The sequence below is a fragment of the Lissotriton vulgaris genome, chromosome 4_1 (genome assembly GCF_964263255.1).
Source record: "Lissotriton vulgaris chromosome 4_1, aLisVul1.2, whole genome shotgun sequence".
Classification (NCBI taxonomy): Eukaryota; Metazoa; Chordata; class Amphibia; order Caudata; family Salamandridae; genus Lissotriton; species Lissotriton vulgaris.
Genome location: NC_141691.1, coordinates 1,902,810,143 through 1,902,827,793, shown reverse-complemented (window position 1 = coordinate 1,902,827,793; position 17,651 = coordinate 1,902,810,143). Strand labels below are relative to the sequence as shown.

Below are 17,651 nucleotides of genomic sequence, written 5' to 3'. Positions count from 1 at the left end.
ATGTCGTTTGGTACTTCCAATTGTGGTGCCGAGTCTTCAACACCACACTGTCTCCGACCACAAGGGGCCTGACTTGGGCCTTTCGCGCTCTGCTTGCTCTTTCATTGGTGTGTCTCCTGCGGTTTTGAGTCGCCTCATGGTCTAGTTCTGGTGATTGCCATGCTGGGCTCGTCGGTATGCAATCTCGCGGTGTTCTCCGAAACATGACGCGCGCCGGCGCACACTTGGTGGTGCAGTGTGAGGTTTGCCGGTATGCGCTTAGGAACTGTGCCAGACACTCTTCAGGCGCTTCCTCCTGTTCCATGCCAATCTGTAGGGCCCGGTTCATTGTCCGCATGAACCTCTCGACCTCGCCATTTGCCTGAGGCCATTGGAGCGTGATCTTCCTGTGGTTGATCCAGCGCCTGGATAGGTATGTCTTGAAGTCATGGCCCTGAAAGGGTGGCCCATTGTCTGACCTTATCTCGTCTGGAAAACCTAGCATGGCAAAGGTCCGGTCTAGCGCTGGTTTCACGTGGCTGAACGGGTGGACGATACCACCTCCTTGCATTGCTTCCGCCCGGGCATTTGAGAGTTCGTGTGACCTGCCAATACTAGGATCTTGTCCAAGCTTATCCGGGGCTGTCGTAGGATGAGGAGCCTCAGCTGAACCGACCTACAGCCTTGGATGAGTTGTGCTCTGATTTCTAGCGTCCGGTCCGGCAATTCGCAGGAAGTTGCCAACTTGCTAAGCCTCGCATAGTATACGTCGATCGACTCGCCTTCCGCCTGACGGGCCTGGCGTAGCTTGAAACACTCATAATCCGGGTTGGCGCGGGGGTCGAAATGGCGTTTGAGCGCCGTGACTGCGGCCGTGTAGTCGTTTTCGTCTCCTCTGTCTGGCAGGGTCTCGAACAGCTCGTACAGCTCGTCACCTCCGTAGCACATGAGCAGCGAGCGCTTAACCTTTGCGTCCGTCTCTCGTACCCCCACGAAGTAATGTTCCAGCCGTCCGAGCCAGAGGCGCCACCGCGCAGCGGCTGTGGGCGGGTCTGCCAGCTCACTGAATGGCGGGAGCGGAGCTGCCATGGAGTGTCCGGGCAGGATGGGCACGACGTTGGCGACGGGGGCCGGGGCCTGCGCATTCTGTGGCAGCGCCGGATGTGGAGCCGGAGCCTGCAGGGTCGGGTCTGGTGCAGCATTGTCATCGGCTGCCTGCACACTCATCCCTGGCACGTGGCGGCGCGTGGGCTACGCGCTGACGCAGACTTGTGTCGATGGCGTCTGGCCGGCCGCTGATGTGGAGGTGTGGTGGGCCTCTTGCCGTCGCCCTGGTGTGCTGGTTGAGCTTGAGTCGTGTGCTCGCGGGCCACTGGGGCTGCAGTTCCTTGGGGAAGCGTGATACGAGCTCTGGAGCAGCACCACCTCCTTCACCAGGCGAAAAACGGGCCTCCGCGAGATGCGGCAGGAATGGCAGGGCGGGTTGTGCACGTCCGCGAGATGTGTGCGTGGAAGCGGGGCGTGCTCGAGGGCCGATAGATCCCTCTGGCTGACGCTTGGTGGGCCGCTGCGTGCTTTCTCCACCCCGGGCACAGGACTGCACTGCCTTTCCGTTGGGGGGGGTGCGCGGCCGGGCCCCGTGCAGGACGCGCTGCGAACAGCAGCAAACAGCGGACGCGGTCCCCCGAGTGGGGGGGGCTCACCTGAGCGCCGAGGCAGGCGCGCTGCAAAGGCAGTTGTCCCGATGGGGCCGGACTGGCCCAGGCGGCAGGACGACACCCGGAAGAAACAGGCTACAGCCGCGAGCTCGAGCGCGGGAAGCGCGAGCGCGGCACTCCGGACACCGCGGGACACGGCAAGCGCATCCACGGGGGCGAGGCGTGAGCAAGGTACCTGCCTCGTCGCCAGTGTATTGATCGTAGGGGGCAGGGGCGACCTAGGCCACAGAGTGGGGCCTGCCTAGACGTATGCACCAAAGATACACTGACACTATCTGCTGAGTAGGGGCCGAAGAACACGAGACGGACTCGCGCCCATTTATTTATACCTGGGGCATGATCCGCCCTCAGGCTGTGTGCGTGCGTGCGTGGACGGGCCGGGTGGGTCCATCAGTACACAGGGGAATGCATCATGGGATCTGTAGTTTACGTTAGGCTTTGAAATCATTGAGTACAGTTTCAGGTGCTATGGGTCACGAGGCTGGGTTTGAGAGGATTTGCACATGATTGGCTACACGTGGGGGTGGTTTCTTTATTATTAACTGCTGACCACCAGCGAGAGTCGATAACGTTACCTGGAAAGGGAGAGGAGCATGAAGAGGTCAGGCAGCAGGCAGCGACTCTGTATTTTTTATAAGTTTGAAAATAAAGGGAAACGGGGTAGTTGGTTTAAGCAAGGGAGTATTATGAGTTGAATTGGGAGATTGAGCAATGTCACTAGTTTTGAGGGTCGCACAATATGTTGGTCATATTTTAAATTTAGTAGCGAGTGTGGTAATCATGAGAGGGTGATGTGGTTTGAGGCGTGTGAGAGACAGGACTCTGGTTTTCGGAGTACTTGAGCTCCAATACATTAAAAATAGAAGGTGTGGGATAATGAGGGTAGGTGTAATAGGAGAGATATGTTTTGTTTTGTATTGTTTATGTCAGCAGTGAATTGGTAGCTGAGATGTGTTTCTCATTTCGATACAGAGACCCCTGACGAAGAGCCGGTCAGGCTCGAAATGCATTGGGCATAAGTAATGAGTCATCTTTGCTGCAAGTTTTTATCCTCACCTTTATTTTAACGTGTTACTGTGAAAAGCCTTTTGAGCACTCAGAGGACATATGAAAAAATAAGTAAAGAAACGGGATGGAACTGCGCTGTCTCTGCAGTGATTTATGGAGTTCTGGAGAGTGATGGAACAAGGAATTGTATAATTTTGGGTCCTAATATGTTAAAAAAATTGTGAAAATGGATAGTTTACAATGAGTGTTTAACAAGAGGGAAGTTTCCCATACAGCAGTGTGACAGGAGGGTGTGCCAGGTGGTGCCCGAGTTTTCTACTTTCAGAAAGTGGACATTGTCTTGCTTACCCATTCTGTGCCTCTGTTGAAGCCATGTTTGGGTTAGGATGACAGAGGGCTCTAGTGCATTCACTCTAGACAGTCACACAAAGGGAGTTGAGGCTTGCCTTGCATATTCAGATGGACCATCACCAGGCTAATGGGCCATCTTGAGCTAGAGTGGTGGGAGGAGTTGTCTCTGACACCTGAATAGGGCTGAGCCTGTCCTCACACAAAGCTTTCTTCTCCCCTCTGTAGTGTGTCTAAAGCCAGGTTAGAGAAAGGCAGGGTCTTGTGCACTACAAAGGCTTTCATTCGAAAGTTGCCTACTTTTGACATACTGCCTGCTGCCCTCCTGTCTGTGTGAGAAGGACTGGACCTACATCTCTTGAACCCAGAAGCCCAGATTGATTCCACGGGCTAGTTGGCTGACCTCCTGACTTGAGACTGAGGGACAGAAGGCTCCAACAACCTTTCACCTACCAAGTGGTGCCACTCCAGTCATCGACCCTTGACAGTGGGCCTAAGTCGCTTGCCAGCCTCTGTGGATCCAGCGGAACCAACACATCTTCTCTCCTTCTCGCAAACCTGAGCAGAGATGACACATCGCCTCTACCGCATGGACTGGACCCGTCACAAAGACATGCGTCGCATTGCAGGTCTTTGGAACCACTGCATCTGCCCGACTGTGTGACGCATCCTCTGCGCAGGACCTCGCATCTGTCTTCGACAGCAGCTTTGACAATGATGATGGATTCTGCGCAGCAGCCTCGCAGCTCATCTGAACCGATGTATCACCCTTACTTCACACAGCATCCTTGATGCCGAACTTCACTTCACAAGCCCCATCAACCAGATCTGCGATGACCACGCAACAGGACCTCGCACCGCAGCCCTGCTGCAGCTTTGATCTGACGCATCGTTTTAGTTGATCGAAGCATCTTCGACAAGGATCTTCGCAAGGCCCAGCAAACCAGGTTTGAAGGTACTGTGTTCGGCGGGCCTGACTGGGTCCTTGTAGCCATCTTGCGGTCCATCGCGATCGGCCTGAATTTGTGACTTTCTTCCGGTCCGACGTGATCATGGAACCACAGAGGACACTCTTTGCCTTTTAGTGTAATTTCTACTAAAATCTTTTCAAGTGAATTTCTCCGGTTCTACTGATTGAAAATTTGTTGTTATGGTCTTGTTTTATTTATTACATTTTACTCAATTTTTCTAACTGGGTGTGGGATCCTTTTTTTGTGGTGTTTACACTGTGTTATCATTTGAAGTGTTGCACAAATACTTTACACATTGCCCCTAAGTTAAGCCTGACTGCTCTGTGCCAACCTATCAGAAGGTTGATCGCAGGTTAATTTGGGGTCGGCTTGTGCCTTACTGGGGTTGGATTGTGTCCTACCCTGACAAGGATTGTGGTTACTGCTTGACCACAGCCTAGTCAACCAACAACCCACAGTCTTACAAAGTAAAAATAAGAAATTTAAATTCAAGCATGTAATAACCATTATGTGAAGTTGATTGATTATTTTATGCTAGTGTACAATTTTGATTAACATCAGTGGAGCCCTTGTGATTTTTTTTAGAATAATTGGTTAACAGTGCCATGAATATTAAGATGTTTATGGCACTGTTCATCATTGATAAACAATAATTAGTTTAAAAATAATCACAAGGGCACCATTTTATAAAGTGAATTTTTAATAATAAACCAATTTTCATCACTCCATTACATACAATTTCAAGTATAGGATTAATATCTGCAACAGGTGACTGATAGTGAAGTGTTATCAGTGACGATTGTGCCCTTTTTGCTGTGGTGAAGCTCCTGCTTTTATTTGGGCACCCTACTATTATTCTCTTGTGCAGATAGAAAAAGAATCTATGGACATATTGGCTCTTGGACACAACACTATAATTGTGTTTTATTTTTCCATCTTTATCAGAATTCTGAAGGGGGTGGTTAGAGTAGTTTAATTTGTTTGTCGCCTTAGAGTCGCCGCAAAAATCAAAGTCTCTCTCTTGGACTATTCTATAGTCAGCTCACTAAAACAGCAATAACAATGTTATTTCTAAGAGCCCTTTAATGTCAACACTTTGCATAGCCGAACATTGGAAGAATGTAAATGGTAGAGATGCGTTATCAACCTAAAAATGTTTTGGGCAAGTTTGATTGTATTCAAGGATGTCATTATAAGCTGTGTGAAGTGCGGTAAACAACCTTTACCACAAAGTTTTTACCACGCGGTACCTTTACCACGCGCCCGTTACAACGCAAGTCGTTACCACGACTTGTGCTGAAGGGCGCCGTGGGATAAGGAATTTTATAAATTTATATTCCAACACCTTCCCTACTGTTACGGTGACTGGTGTTGGAATATAAAATTATAAAAATCCTAAATCCGCGCCCTCCAACGCAAGTCGTGGTAACGACTTGCGTTGTAGCGGCCGCGTGGTAAAGGTATGCGTTGTTACAACCTGCGTTGTAACAACGTACATCCGTGAAGTGCTTAGAAATGTAATCATGGTATTTGTCTAATATTGCAATTTCTAAAATTTTACTAATATATTAAAAAAAATTAGGATGCCTAATGGAAGGCATATATAATTCTGGAAACCACGCTTAGGATTTGGTGTACAGCATAAGGAGAAAGATGAGCAAAGAATGATTGTTGGTGTCAATGTTTTAACTTGCATTTTGCCCCAGTACTCCAATGTCCTCATGATATGAATGTAAACAATCTTCTCTCCACAGATTACTCTTGCTACAATTGGCTATGGTGACAAAACTCCCAAAACCTGGGAAGGACGCTTGATCGCTGCTACATTTTCTCTCGTAGGAGTGTCCTTTTTTGCCTTACCTGCTGTAAGTAAACTCAGTATTTTTCCTTTCTATACATTTGCTCTACTAGAAGACTGCTATGTTTCTGATCGTGACAGTATACAGTTCTCATTTTTTTGCTTTCACTTGGTGGAATTGACATCTGCACAGCCAAAGAGCAGTCCATGTTGCTTCATGTATTATTGAAGATCTCAAGGAAGTGAGTGGACTTTCCAGTTCTGTAAAGTTGGACCATCCAGAGTGTTATGTTCTGTGTGTCTCTTGGGACTTCTATGAAGCTTTGCTGTGTCCCTACTCTGGGTGGTCTGGGATGACGTATGGGTGACAGGGCCTTGCACATCCAAGAAGGCACGGATGTGTAATATAAGCGATCACCTTCTTCAACTGCCTCCCTTTCCGAGTACTCACTACTCCACAATCAGGCTGGTGTTGGGTGGTGATCGGACATGTTGTGCCCCATCTCGGTAATCTCAGTTTTGCTCACTGCCTCATGAACAATCTTTTTTGTATCTGACTGGGTGTCAGCCGTCCAGCCAATATCCTGCCGCAATGGTCATTCTGAAGTTCCAAGTTTTACCATTTTAAACTCTTAGTTTGGCAAGGTACAGTACCCTATTTTGGAATTCTCAGGCTGCAAGTGCTTATTTAACTTTCTCAAAATTACATTGTTGTTTTTGAACTTTTAGCGTAAAGTCTGGAAAGAAACTGATTGTGGCATTTTCATATTGCTTGCTGTCTGTTGTGCTGCCTGGAAGATAGCATCCCCCTCCCCAGTAATTAAAGATGCGAGCAATATTTGTTCTTGGGGGAGGCAGCCAGACAAAGAAGCCACAACAGCGACTTGTGGGCTCGCTCAACAATAAAAACTTTTGATAGTCTTTTGGGTTTTAATGTCTGGGCAATCAGCTCTTTCAGAAACAGTTCCATGATGGTCCCCTCTTCCCTTTCCAACACTCCTACTGCCCTGATATTATTTCACCTTGCACTCCCCTCGTAGTCTTCCAGTCTCGCTATCATATTTACATTATATATGGTGAGTTGGTCTACTGTTATTTTGAGTTATTTGGAGTCCTTCTGCAGTATGGCCAGTGATTGTTTTGTGCGTGTTATACGGTCACTGACATTATGTGTGTCTACTCCCAGGAGAGTGACTTCTATTGTGACAGTCTATTTTGGGCTAACAGTATATTTATCCATTTTGTTTTGTTGCGTCACTCTTACCCCATTGGCATTAGCTTGGCTGTCTTCCCTTGTCTTCCACTGGTCAGTAAGCAGTCTTACTGACCGGTGTGGCCCGTCCCCACATGTGAAGCAAAACATAGGATGGAACGAAGGGCCTTGATGACAGATGGTACATACCTTAAAATTCTTCCGAATTATGTTTTTTTTTCTCCTGGATCACGTTTTCAGCAATAACTGTCCAAATGCATGTAGAACAAGAAATTGTATTATAAGGTTTTGTTCTAAAACTTCCTTCATGGAAGACAAAGCCTGAGTTTTTGATAAATGTGAAAAGAGTGTTGTCCATTGTGCTTTACAGCACACAGCCTCTTTTAGATATTGCCTTTCAAAGTTGATCACATTTGTGGCCAGAGGAAAGCATCAGAAGCAGGGGTGGGCAAAGTATTCACAGGAATTTCGAAGGATGATAAATTTGCCATTTTTTTCTGACAGCGGATCGAACTCAGAGTTACATTAATCCTTCCTGAGTGAGGAAAAAAAGCCAACATAGTTGCTTTTAGGAGCACTGTAAGTGGCCCGGTAATGTATTTAAGTTAGTGATAGTTGCATTAAGGTAAATACATTGCCGGACCTCTGTCAGTACTCTTGAAATCAACTTCCTCTTCTGGAAGCCTGTGTGAAGTGCCTGCCTGCAGGGTCCTTCTGGCACTCTTAACAGTGAGGCTCCTTACGTCAGCTCCTCTGCTGGGGAACTTGCTTTCATACACTGATGGGGTTGAGCGGTGTGAATATCCCTATGCAATTACCATTGACGTAATTACATTGCATAAATCCTGCGTGGAATTAGGAGTTATTGTGCTGGGCATTATGTCTGCATTGCACTTTTAAAAAATGTAGATCAGGCAGATGCAAAGCCAGAGAGAACTAGCAAATTGCCCAAAGTTTCATATCCGCTTACTGCAGATTCCAAAAAAGAAACCTGCCCAACCGCATAGTCAGAAGCTGCCTGCCACTAAAATCAGTAAGTGGGTAGAATTTGCAGTTGTCCCTGATTAACTTAACAGGTCAAGTGGCACCTTTGGGCATCAGTGGAAATTCTACCAGAGAGGGGCTGTGGCCAAAGTCGAAAGGTTATCGCTATCAGAGATTTGTAGGGCAGCTATATGGTTTTGCCCTCACATTTCTGCACAACACTAACATTTGGGTGTGGAAAGTTCCCAACCTGGCAATTTGGCAGAACGAGTTCTGCTTGGCGCTTCTGGTTGTTTTTGAAGCATTAATCGGTTGTCGTCAATGAAAACATTTAAGCAGTATGGTATCTTATTCTTACTCTCTTGTAAGGAGCTGTCAACAGATGATTATTGGCTTTGTGAACCCTCATGTAGTGAGAAAGGTGGCAGGAAACACAGGGCATGGTGAGAATTAATTCTTGTTGCAACCTCACGAGTCACGACCCTCAACTCCACTTCCTCTCTTTTGACAGTTTAAGTTTGGTGTGGACAGGACTATCAATGGTCAGGAATAGGTTAATGGGGAGGATAGGGTGCAGGCATATAATCGAAATGAGAAAAGGGACAATTGTTTGTAAAAATACAAGTATTTTGGGTATGTAACAGGAAATTCAACCTGTCTTCCTGGTGAACTTCTGCTGATTCAGTTAAGAATGTGATGAGGGGGGGTGTGGCCAACAGCATGGCCGGGTAGCCGCAACATCTGCGAGCTCCGCTGGCCCCGATCCGAATCCTGAAAGATCCTGTTCCTCCAAGCCTCACAACAATTGTACTTGTGCCTGAGAGGGGTGATTGAGGTGGGTTGCCCACCCGGGGGATTCTGTGGCTCTCTTGTGGCTGGTATTGAGACCTTTGCCAGCGCGACTATCCGCGCGCAGCTTCAAAGATGGCGGTGAGGGCGGACCAGGAGAGGCTCTGAGTACAACGACGGAGCCTCCGCCCGGCTTACCGACAGAGCTGTTTGAGGGCTGGGATCGTGGTCCTGGGGGCGGTTGTCGAGATTCGTTCTACCCCACAGCAGTGGCGACAATCTAAAGGGCTCCGTTTGTGTTCCAGAGACGTGCGGCGGCTGCCGTCGCCCCGCTGGGACCGCAGTGAAATCGATCCAAGAAGTGGCGGGCGGCCCTTGAGAAACATCTAGTGAACCCCGTAACCATGAGGGCCGCAGTGGAGATCATGAGATATGGCCGAGGGCTAAGGCGGGTCGGGGCTTGAACCCTGCAGTGCGCAAAATGGTCCTTGGGCAAGAAGGTGCATTGCCGGGAAGCGCAACCCACTCATATGCGTCCAGAGCCTGTGATATCGTGGGCGGTGGTGAATTGGAGCCAGGAGCCCCCTGCCTACAAACTACCTTCCTGAGGCTGGACGCTTGCAGAGGCCCACAGCGATCTACATGAGGCCCGTTGTCTTTGAAGCAGACAGTGTGTGAGATGGATGCCGACAGTGAGGGGCAGTTGTAGCCCGGCGAGAGGATTCCTGTGTTCCCACTTTCAACACTGATGCATTGTAGGGGCTTGAATACCCCTATGGCCCGTCAGAACTGCATCTGAGTAGGGTTGCAGATGTGGCTGATGATTCTTTGAGAGACGGTGAGAGGGACACAGCTGTATTGCGTGGTGCTGTTGGTGGTCCTGAGAGGTGCCGGTGGTCCGCATTGCGGAAGATCTGCGTTTTAAGGGGGGCTTCCCCTTCTTCCCCCTTCCAGGTCATCAGCCACACCGGGAGTGGGAGTGGCCTAGATGGAGCTTTCCCCGCTGCAGTGACCCCAACATCTGTGTGCTGAGGGGCGAGTTTGTCAACCCCCGGGGGGGTCTTACTTAAAGGGTGCTGGTAGCAGATTAAGTATTGTTTACCCATGATGGCGAAAGATAAAGACCCCCAAGACGACCAAGCAGGGGAGCATGGACCGATACATAAAGGTCTACCAGCACCCGTTGGGGATGAGGGGAGCCTAGCCCCCTGTCCAGACACGGATGAAATTCTAAACGCGATCCGAGCCTCCCGGGAGAGTCTGGAGGGCAAGTTGGTGGAGGTGCAGAGTGAAGTCTCTCTTCTGTGACAGAAGTGGAACAACGTGTCTCAGAACTCGAGGACACCTCAAGGACCACGCATAAAGATGTAACGGATCTTCAGGCTGCAGTGAAGGAGGTGATCGGGAGGGTCAACAATGAGGAAAACAGGGCCCTCAGAAACAACCTGCGTTTTGTAGGATTTCCGGAGAATGCGGACCTGGGTCACTTTCTTATGACTTTTCTTAAGGATGCCCTTCCTGCGGTGCAGTTCTCATCCTGCTTTGTTATAGAAAGGGTGCACAGGATGCCTGGGGTTCAGCCACCACCAGGAGCCCCTCCTCGGCCGTTGATAGCTCGTTTTTTGAACTTTCAGGACCGGGACCTGATACTCAGAGAACTGCGGAGAAGGGGGAGATAAAATACACGAATACGAGGGTGATGGTGTTCCCTGATTACTCACGTGATGTTAAAAAATAACGGCGCACCTTTGATTCCGTCAAAGTGAAGTTCGTGCCCTCAGGATTCAGTATATGCTGCTGTTTCCGGCTAAACTTAAAGTTATTTTCAAGATATCATGCACAATTACCGGAGGAGGCGTGGTCCTGGATCGAGGAATGGCCTCTGCTGCGACGTGAGACATCGATTCCTGCTCCCTTGTCAGCGTCCAGGCCACAAAGCCTTGGTTGGGAGAAACCGCGATCAAAGAGACAAAGAGACAGAAACAAGTGATCAAGCACAGGACGCCAGCCGGAAATACGCCAGGAAGGTCTTTGAGGCCCTAGAACCAAACAGACACCATATCGGACTCTGACGACATCCCTGGAATGTGCATCGAGAACCTCCTCACGGTCCAGAGGCAATGGAGACTCTGATCAATCGGAGAACTTTGATTCCCAGACTTCGGATGCAGCACACCCTCTTCTGGAAACCATTCAACAGCTGGAGGCTTCGGACTCGGGTCCCCCGGGTGGGGATTCAAGCTTGAAGCAGCGCCCAGGTATTGGAGAGGAGGAATGAAGCTATGGAGCCAGACGCTCTCCCAGAGACGCGGGATTGTCCTGGAGGCATAGAGAACATTTGGGACTTTGCTGAGAGACAGGGAAGTGTACTGCGAATTGTTGTTTTCTTTTCTTTCTGTGGTGTGCTGTATAGTTGAGTGTGTGGGGGGGGGGGAGGGCGGGCTACAGACATCTGGGGGAGTTCACCCAATCCAGTGTTGACCTGTTGACGAGTTTGGGGATGGTGGTGGTTCCTACAGAGTATGGGGAGGGGGATGTCAGACGTTGAATTTTATTTTAGGTTATGTGTTCAGGGTGCTGGGGGGTTTGTTTTGAATAAAAGCACAAATGTAGACATTGTAGTAAGGTGGCAGACTAATCAATCGGCAAACAGCAAGACATTGTAGAAGCATTAGCAGTGGGAGGGGGTGGGAGACCTGCTGATGGGCTGGATATAGTGCATCACAGAGATGACTACTCATAATCTGGGAATGTATTCGATCCTATCCTGGAATGTGAGCAGGATGGGGAGCAAGGTTAAGAGAGGGTTAGTGGGAGCATATTTTAAAAGATTGAAACCTGATGGTATTCTCCTACAGGAGACTCACTTAAAAGGCACTCAGTGTGGATTCTTAGGACAAGGTGCATATAAAACAATGGCTCACACAGGATTCTCCACAGGGGCACGGGGTGTGGCGATCCTCATAAGGAAAAACCCGCCCTTCAGATTGGAACGCACTTGGACAGATCCAACCGGACATATGTAGCGGTCAAGGGAGTATGGAATAGAAGACACATCACATTTATTAGTGAATACGCACCACCCAAGCTCCAAAGACAAACAATGGAAAAGCTTGCAGCTATTTTACTGGAGGCGGGCTCTGGCGCATACATATTTGGGGGAGACTTCAATGACGTGATGGACTACACATGTGACCGCATGACTGTCCCATTAAGGGTTTCTACAGAGACGCCGCTCAAAAAGTTTGTAGATACATTGGCACTCACAGACATATGGCGTAGACAACATCCCCAGACTAGAGCCTATTCCTTTTATTCAGGGGCACACAAAGCCTTTTCCAGGATAGATTACATATTTGCACCAGAGGGCGAACTGGGGGAGATACACAAAATAGACCATTTGGCGCAAGGCCTCTCGGATCACTCGCCTCTGTGGCTCACAGTGGGTACCCGCACACGACGACAGAATGGGGAATGGAAACTGAACCCATGGGAACTTAAGGACCCCCAGGTTGCTAGGGAACTCCGGGTGGACACGAAACATACAAACCAGTACTACGGGACCGGACGCGCAGAAAATTATAGCCCCCAAGAAACGGAAAGAGGAAGAGGAGATCACCAGGTTGGAATCCCGCTTGCTACAGCTTGAAACGCGGGTAAGTACGGATAATGATACTTCCCTGCTACGCAGCCTACAACTCCTCAGACAGGAATATTTCACACTAGCCAGGAGGGATGCACAGCAAGCGATGCAAGCCGTGCACCGGTGTCTGTATGGTGTAGGCGCCTTGATGCCCTTTGGCTAAGTTACGCGATGCAAGATTCCCTTCATTCCTTCATTCATGTGGGCAACAAAACAGACAGATTACTAGCGTGGCTTAGCAAGAAGGAGCTCGATAGTAGATGGGTGTCAAAGATACAGGCGGAGGATGGACAAACTCATCTGACCCCAGTCACAATAGCCAACGCCGTTGCAGACTACCATGAGACCTTCTACACCCCATGTCACTTAGCTGAGCTGTTGCAGATTCAGGTGTATCTTAGGGCGATTCAGCTCCCCAAGTTAGACGATAGTGAGGCAAAGACGTTAGATGACAAGATTACATTAGAAGAAATAATGGCAGCCGTTGGCCAGCTGAAAACTAGAAAGGCCCCAGGGCCTAATTGGCTACCCCCAAAATTCTTTAAGCAATACTCAACGCTCTTTGGCCCCTACCTCCTCCAGTTATACTTTGAGACGCATGAGGTGGGAAGCCTCCCCAGAGACTTGCGGACAGCCACGATCGCGGTTATCCCTGAACAGGATAGGCCACCTTAGGCATGTAGCTCGTATCGCCCCATTTCTCTTATAAACATGGAAACTAAGATACTGGCCAGACTAATAGCAAACAAGCTCAGAGCAGTAATCACTAACCTCATTCATAGAGATCAGTCTGGTTTTATGCCCCGAAGGTCGACAAGGCTTAACCTGAGGAGACTGCAAATTTGTTTGAAAGTGGTGAATAAAAGGGAGGAACCGCACCTAATCCTATCCCACGATGCAGAGAAGGCATTTGACACACTCCTCATGTCTGCCTTGGAAAAATTTGGGTTTGGTCCGGTATTTAGACGATGGGCCGTGGCCCTCTAAGAAAGACCAATGGCAAGGGTTAGAGTTAATGGGGTGGTGTCACGAGAATTCCCGATAGGTAGGGGTACCAGACAGGGATGTCCACTATTCCCCCTGCTCTTTGCTTTGGTGCTGGAATCACTTGCCTGTGTGATCCGAACGCACCCGGATATAACGAGTGTTAGGAGTGGTGTGACGGATCTGACAGACCAACGCATATCTCTAAATGCCGACGACATATTAATGTATGTCACAAATCCGGTAACGACACTCCCCACAATCATGGACAGTTGTGAGGTGTATGGCACCTATGCGGGGTACAAAATTAACTGGGGAAAATCGTGCCTGTACCCAGCAGACAAGAGCGGTAACTATCCTCTCGGTCCAAGCCAACTCCATTTGGCACATGAGGGCATAAAGTACCTAGGGATGTACGTCACGACAAATACGACAACGGCTCTGACTCATAATCTCTACAGGGTACTCCGGGAGTTCCACGCAGATGTGGGGAGATGGAAGACCCTACTGCTGATGTTGCTAGGCAGGTTAGCACTATACAAGATGATAGTGCTCCCAAAGTTCATTTATGAATGGCAAAACACCTATCAACTAATACCAGCTGAGGTATTCAATAAAATTGATTATGTGCTATGGACATTTCTCTGGGACAGGAGACCTCCAAGGATAGCATTGGCGACGTTACAACGCAACCAATATAATAGCGGAATCCCCCTTCCAGATATTCGGGCGTATTGGGCAGCCCACCTAGTTGTTGTGAACGACTGGCAATACGTAGAGAGGGATCACCCTACATACCTACTTGAACACACACAGTTCATTGAGTGCCCATACACACATTGTATATATGGGGGAAAGGTGCAGCACAGCTACTGACGGCGACTCGGATCATGGTAACAACATGGAAACAGGCTGAAAGATGGATGAAATGGGATGGCTGGGTCACCAGGGAAACCCCGCTTTGGGTGGAAAACAGGCTGAGGGAAATTGAAAGGCTTTCGACAATGGGACCTGCTTGGCATTTCACACGCTAGGGACATACTATATCGTAGAGAGCTGGTCACTTTCTCATATCTTCAGGCCGAATATGCGATGAACACAAATCGATACTACAAATATCTGCAGCTGGCCCATGTATGGCAGGAGCAACGCATAGACACCACTGACATCTCAGAATTTTCACCTTTAGAAGGATGACACCTGATGGGGAATTAGTAGAAAAAGCTGTGTCCTGGACCTATAGAACGATAATTAACAACAAGCCTGATACTCTGAAGAAGATGCAAACAAAATAGGAGTCAGAGCAAGGAGCGATGTAGAATTTAGATTGGGAAATGGCTTTGATGCATCCCAGAGAGGTGGCCATTAAGTCACGGCTTAGAGTGATTCAATTTAAATATTTGCATAGAGCTTATTATGATAGAGTGCATCTGCATAGAATAGGGAGGGTAGAGACGCCGGACTGTTTGCGTTGCAGGGCGTCAGTGGGTAGATTTTTGCACACGGTGTGGGAATGTTCCAAGATTCAACTGTACTGGGCTACCAGGTTGGAGGAGCTGGGAGCTATTCTGGGAGAGACAATTCCGCTGAATCTGCTGTTCATACTACTGGGAATATCCATCAAAATTGACCTCCCCAAATTAAAGCTAACCCTAATTCAACTAGGTTTGGTGGTGGCGAAACGTGACCTGGCCAGGGCATGGGGGACTGTGGCGAGTCCATCTCTGGTGGACTGGAAAAAGAGTATGGCTGTGTGTATGTTAGGGGAGTAGACGACTTATAAAGCATGGGGCTGTCCTAAAAAGTTCTGGAAAATATGGAAACCATGGCTCACACACTTTGGACTCTTGTTCTCTGATTCACAATGATTGTCTAAGATGGGTGTATGGATGGAGGAAAAGAGGAGGCCCACAATGATGTGCTGGTGTAAGATACTGTTATTTGATTGTTCACCACTGCTATGCGAATATGAAGTAGATGTCAAATGGAATATGTTACCAAGTTTTGCGGATGAACAATGTCTTTGTAATGCAATTAAGGGAATACCAATAAATATATATTTTTTAAAAGAATGTGATATGGAAGTCCTAGATTAGGAGCAAAGACGATTATCTGTTAGTAGTAAGGGCACTCCAACTCTCCCAAGATATAAAGAGGTCCCTCCGCCGTGCACAAAGGTGTGCCATGTCCGAGAAAAATCATTTATGAGAAAATAGATGAAAATACAAGATAATTGTGGAAGTGGCGCAATTTCTTTACCTTACACTTTGTGTAAAGCACAGGAGACACAGGTTAGGCATTTGTTTGGTTAGGAAAATCATCAGCATAGGGTCATACCAGTTACACAGTTTATATACTCATGTTAGTGAATTAGAATTTTTTTTAAATAATAATAAAATGAACTATAATAATTTTACACATGTGCATGTGTATACGCTTGGGTGCGATATACATACATAAAAAAAAATATATATATATATATTTTTTTTTTCAACATTGTGTTTAGTAACATTTATTGCTTATAAAATACATATCCATGCATATATTTAAATAACATGATGCTAACATTTAAGCACGTTTCTTTTTCATTTGAAATTGGGTGTATTGTGTCTATAGTATCGCAAGTCAGTGATTTTGATTATTTTTAGTGCTTTGAGAGTATATATCAATAAATAGGGGTCTCTGTGGTCATTTGATTCTTCTCCAGTGCACACTACATAATGTGAATATACATTTTTTTTTCAAGGGTATTTTGGGGTCTGGGTTGGCTCTGAAGGTCCAGGAACAGCACCGTCAAAAACATTTTGAGAAGAGAAGAAAACCAGCTGCTGAGCTCATCCAGGTTTGCACTGTGGTGTTATATTTGGTATTCTTGAATAGTATGTTTCTAACACTGGCCTCCAGTGACCTCCAGTGGTCGGATTTGTGAACTGAAGCAATTGATGCTAGTTGCTAACGGTTTTCAATAGTTCTTCCTGAAGGTCACAGTGGATGTCTAGAGCGTATGTAAAGAGTGATCAATTGTCTTAATTATTTTTGTTAAAAAACTGTGCTATATCTACACCACTAGGAAATAATGCAATGTTTAGTTACAGTTAAAAATGCTATTTTCAAACACATCCAGAATTAGGTACATGGCTATGTCATTCTGAAATTGTCTCGCCAAATTGTACTGCTCTCATTTGTCGTCACATTTAAAATAGAGGTTCAGGAATAGATTAAAAAAGCCCCAAACTGAAAAGTTTCATAGCATACGAAATTTTTGTATTAAGAATATTTTGTTGTGTTAAGAATATCCCTAGATCGACCAAGAAGTTAAAATTTGTATTAAACATCTGAGAACAAAAATCATCTTTAATCTGTTCCTCAACATTCTATGTCCATACATCCTGTAAAGCTCTCAAAGATTTATCCTCACTTTAGACCCTCAGAAGATGGCTAATATTTTCCTATTTAATACCTGAAAATGTAATGATGTTGGACCAAACACGTGTGTGCTAATACGATTTTTAATTACTCCTTTCGAAATATTATACATTTTTCTCCATGCGATCACAGATTGTACTTGAATTTTAAATTGTCAAAATCTAACCGGGATCCGTTATTTCAGATGTGATCTAGCTTATTTGTACCAGCACAAATCCAAGTGGAACGAAAAATAATAGATCAAACGTTAGCGGTGCAGCGCCGGGTCCCCCTCCTGCCAGATTAGGAGTTTCTTCCTATCTGGTGGGGTTTCTTTTTTATATTCCCATGGTGGTGCCCTGAAAGGGGGCACCATTTTTGGTAACGCCAAAAATAGTTCCGGCACTGCCTAGACATGTTGTGTCTAGGCAGGGTGTGAGGCACCAAGTCCTACAGGGCCCCCTTTGTTTCCTCTCAGCCACGGTTTTCATGGTAGTAGAACAGCCATGAAAACCGTAGTGGAGAGGAAATGTGTAATTGTTGTATTTAGCCTGTCTCTTTTCTGCCTGGGGATGTCACTGTCATTCACATGATGTCACCACTAGAACCTTTGATGACATCATGGAGTGTTTGGGGCTTAGCCTGGTGACAACTGGCAGTAGGAACCAGGCAGGCTGAGTGGCAAGCTGGTCACTCCTGATGGGTCTTCTCTGTATCTTATTATTAACATCTTGAAGACTTGATTAACTTGAATAAAGCAACCTAAATGATACCAGGCTCCAGGCTTCTATTTACAACATTTTTGGCGACG

General features: G+C 47.3%; 1 protein-coding gene across 1 annotated transcript in view; it reads left to right on the top strand.

Moving 5' to 3' along the window:
- The window catches only part of KCNQ3 (potassium voltage-gated channel subfamily Q member 3), a 751,198-nt gene that overhangs the window by 521,557 nt on the left and 211,990 nt on the right, over nucleotides 1-17,651 (top strand). Inside the window, exons 6-7 of the mRNA XM_086966229.1 lie at nucleotides 5,779-5,889; nucleotides 16,182-16,277. Coding sequence (XP_086822355.1) covers nucleotides 5,779-5,889; nucleotides 16,182-16,277 — 207 coding nt within the window. The remainder of the gene's footprint in view (nucleotides 1-5,778; nucleotides 5,890-16,181; nucleotides 16,278-17,651) is intronic.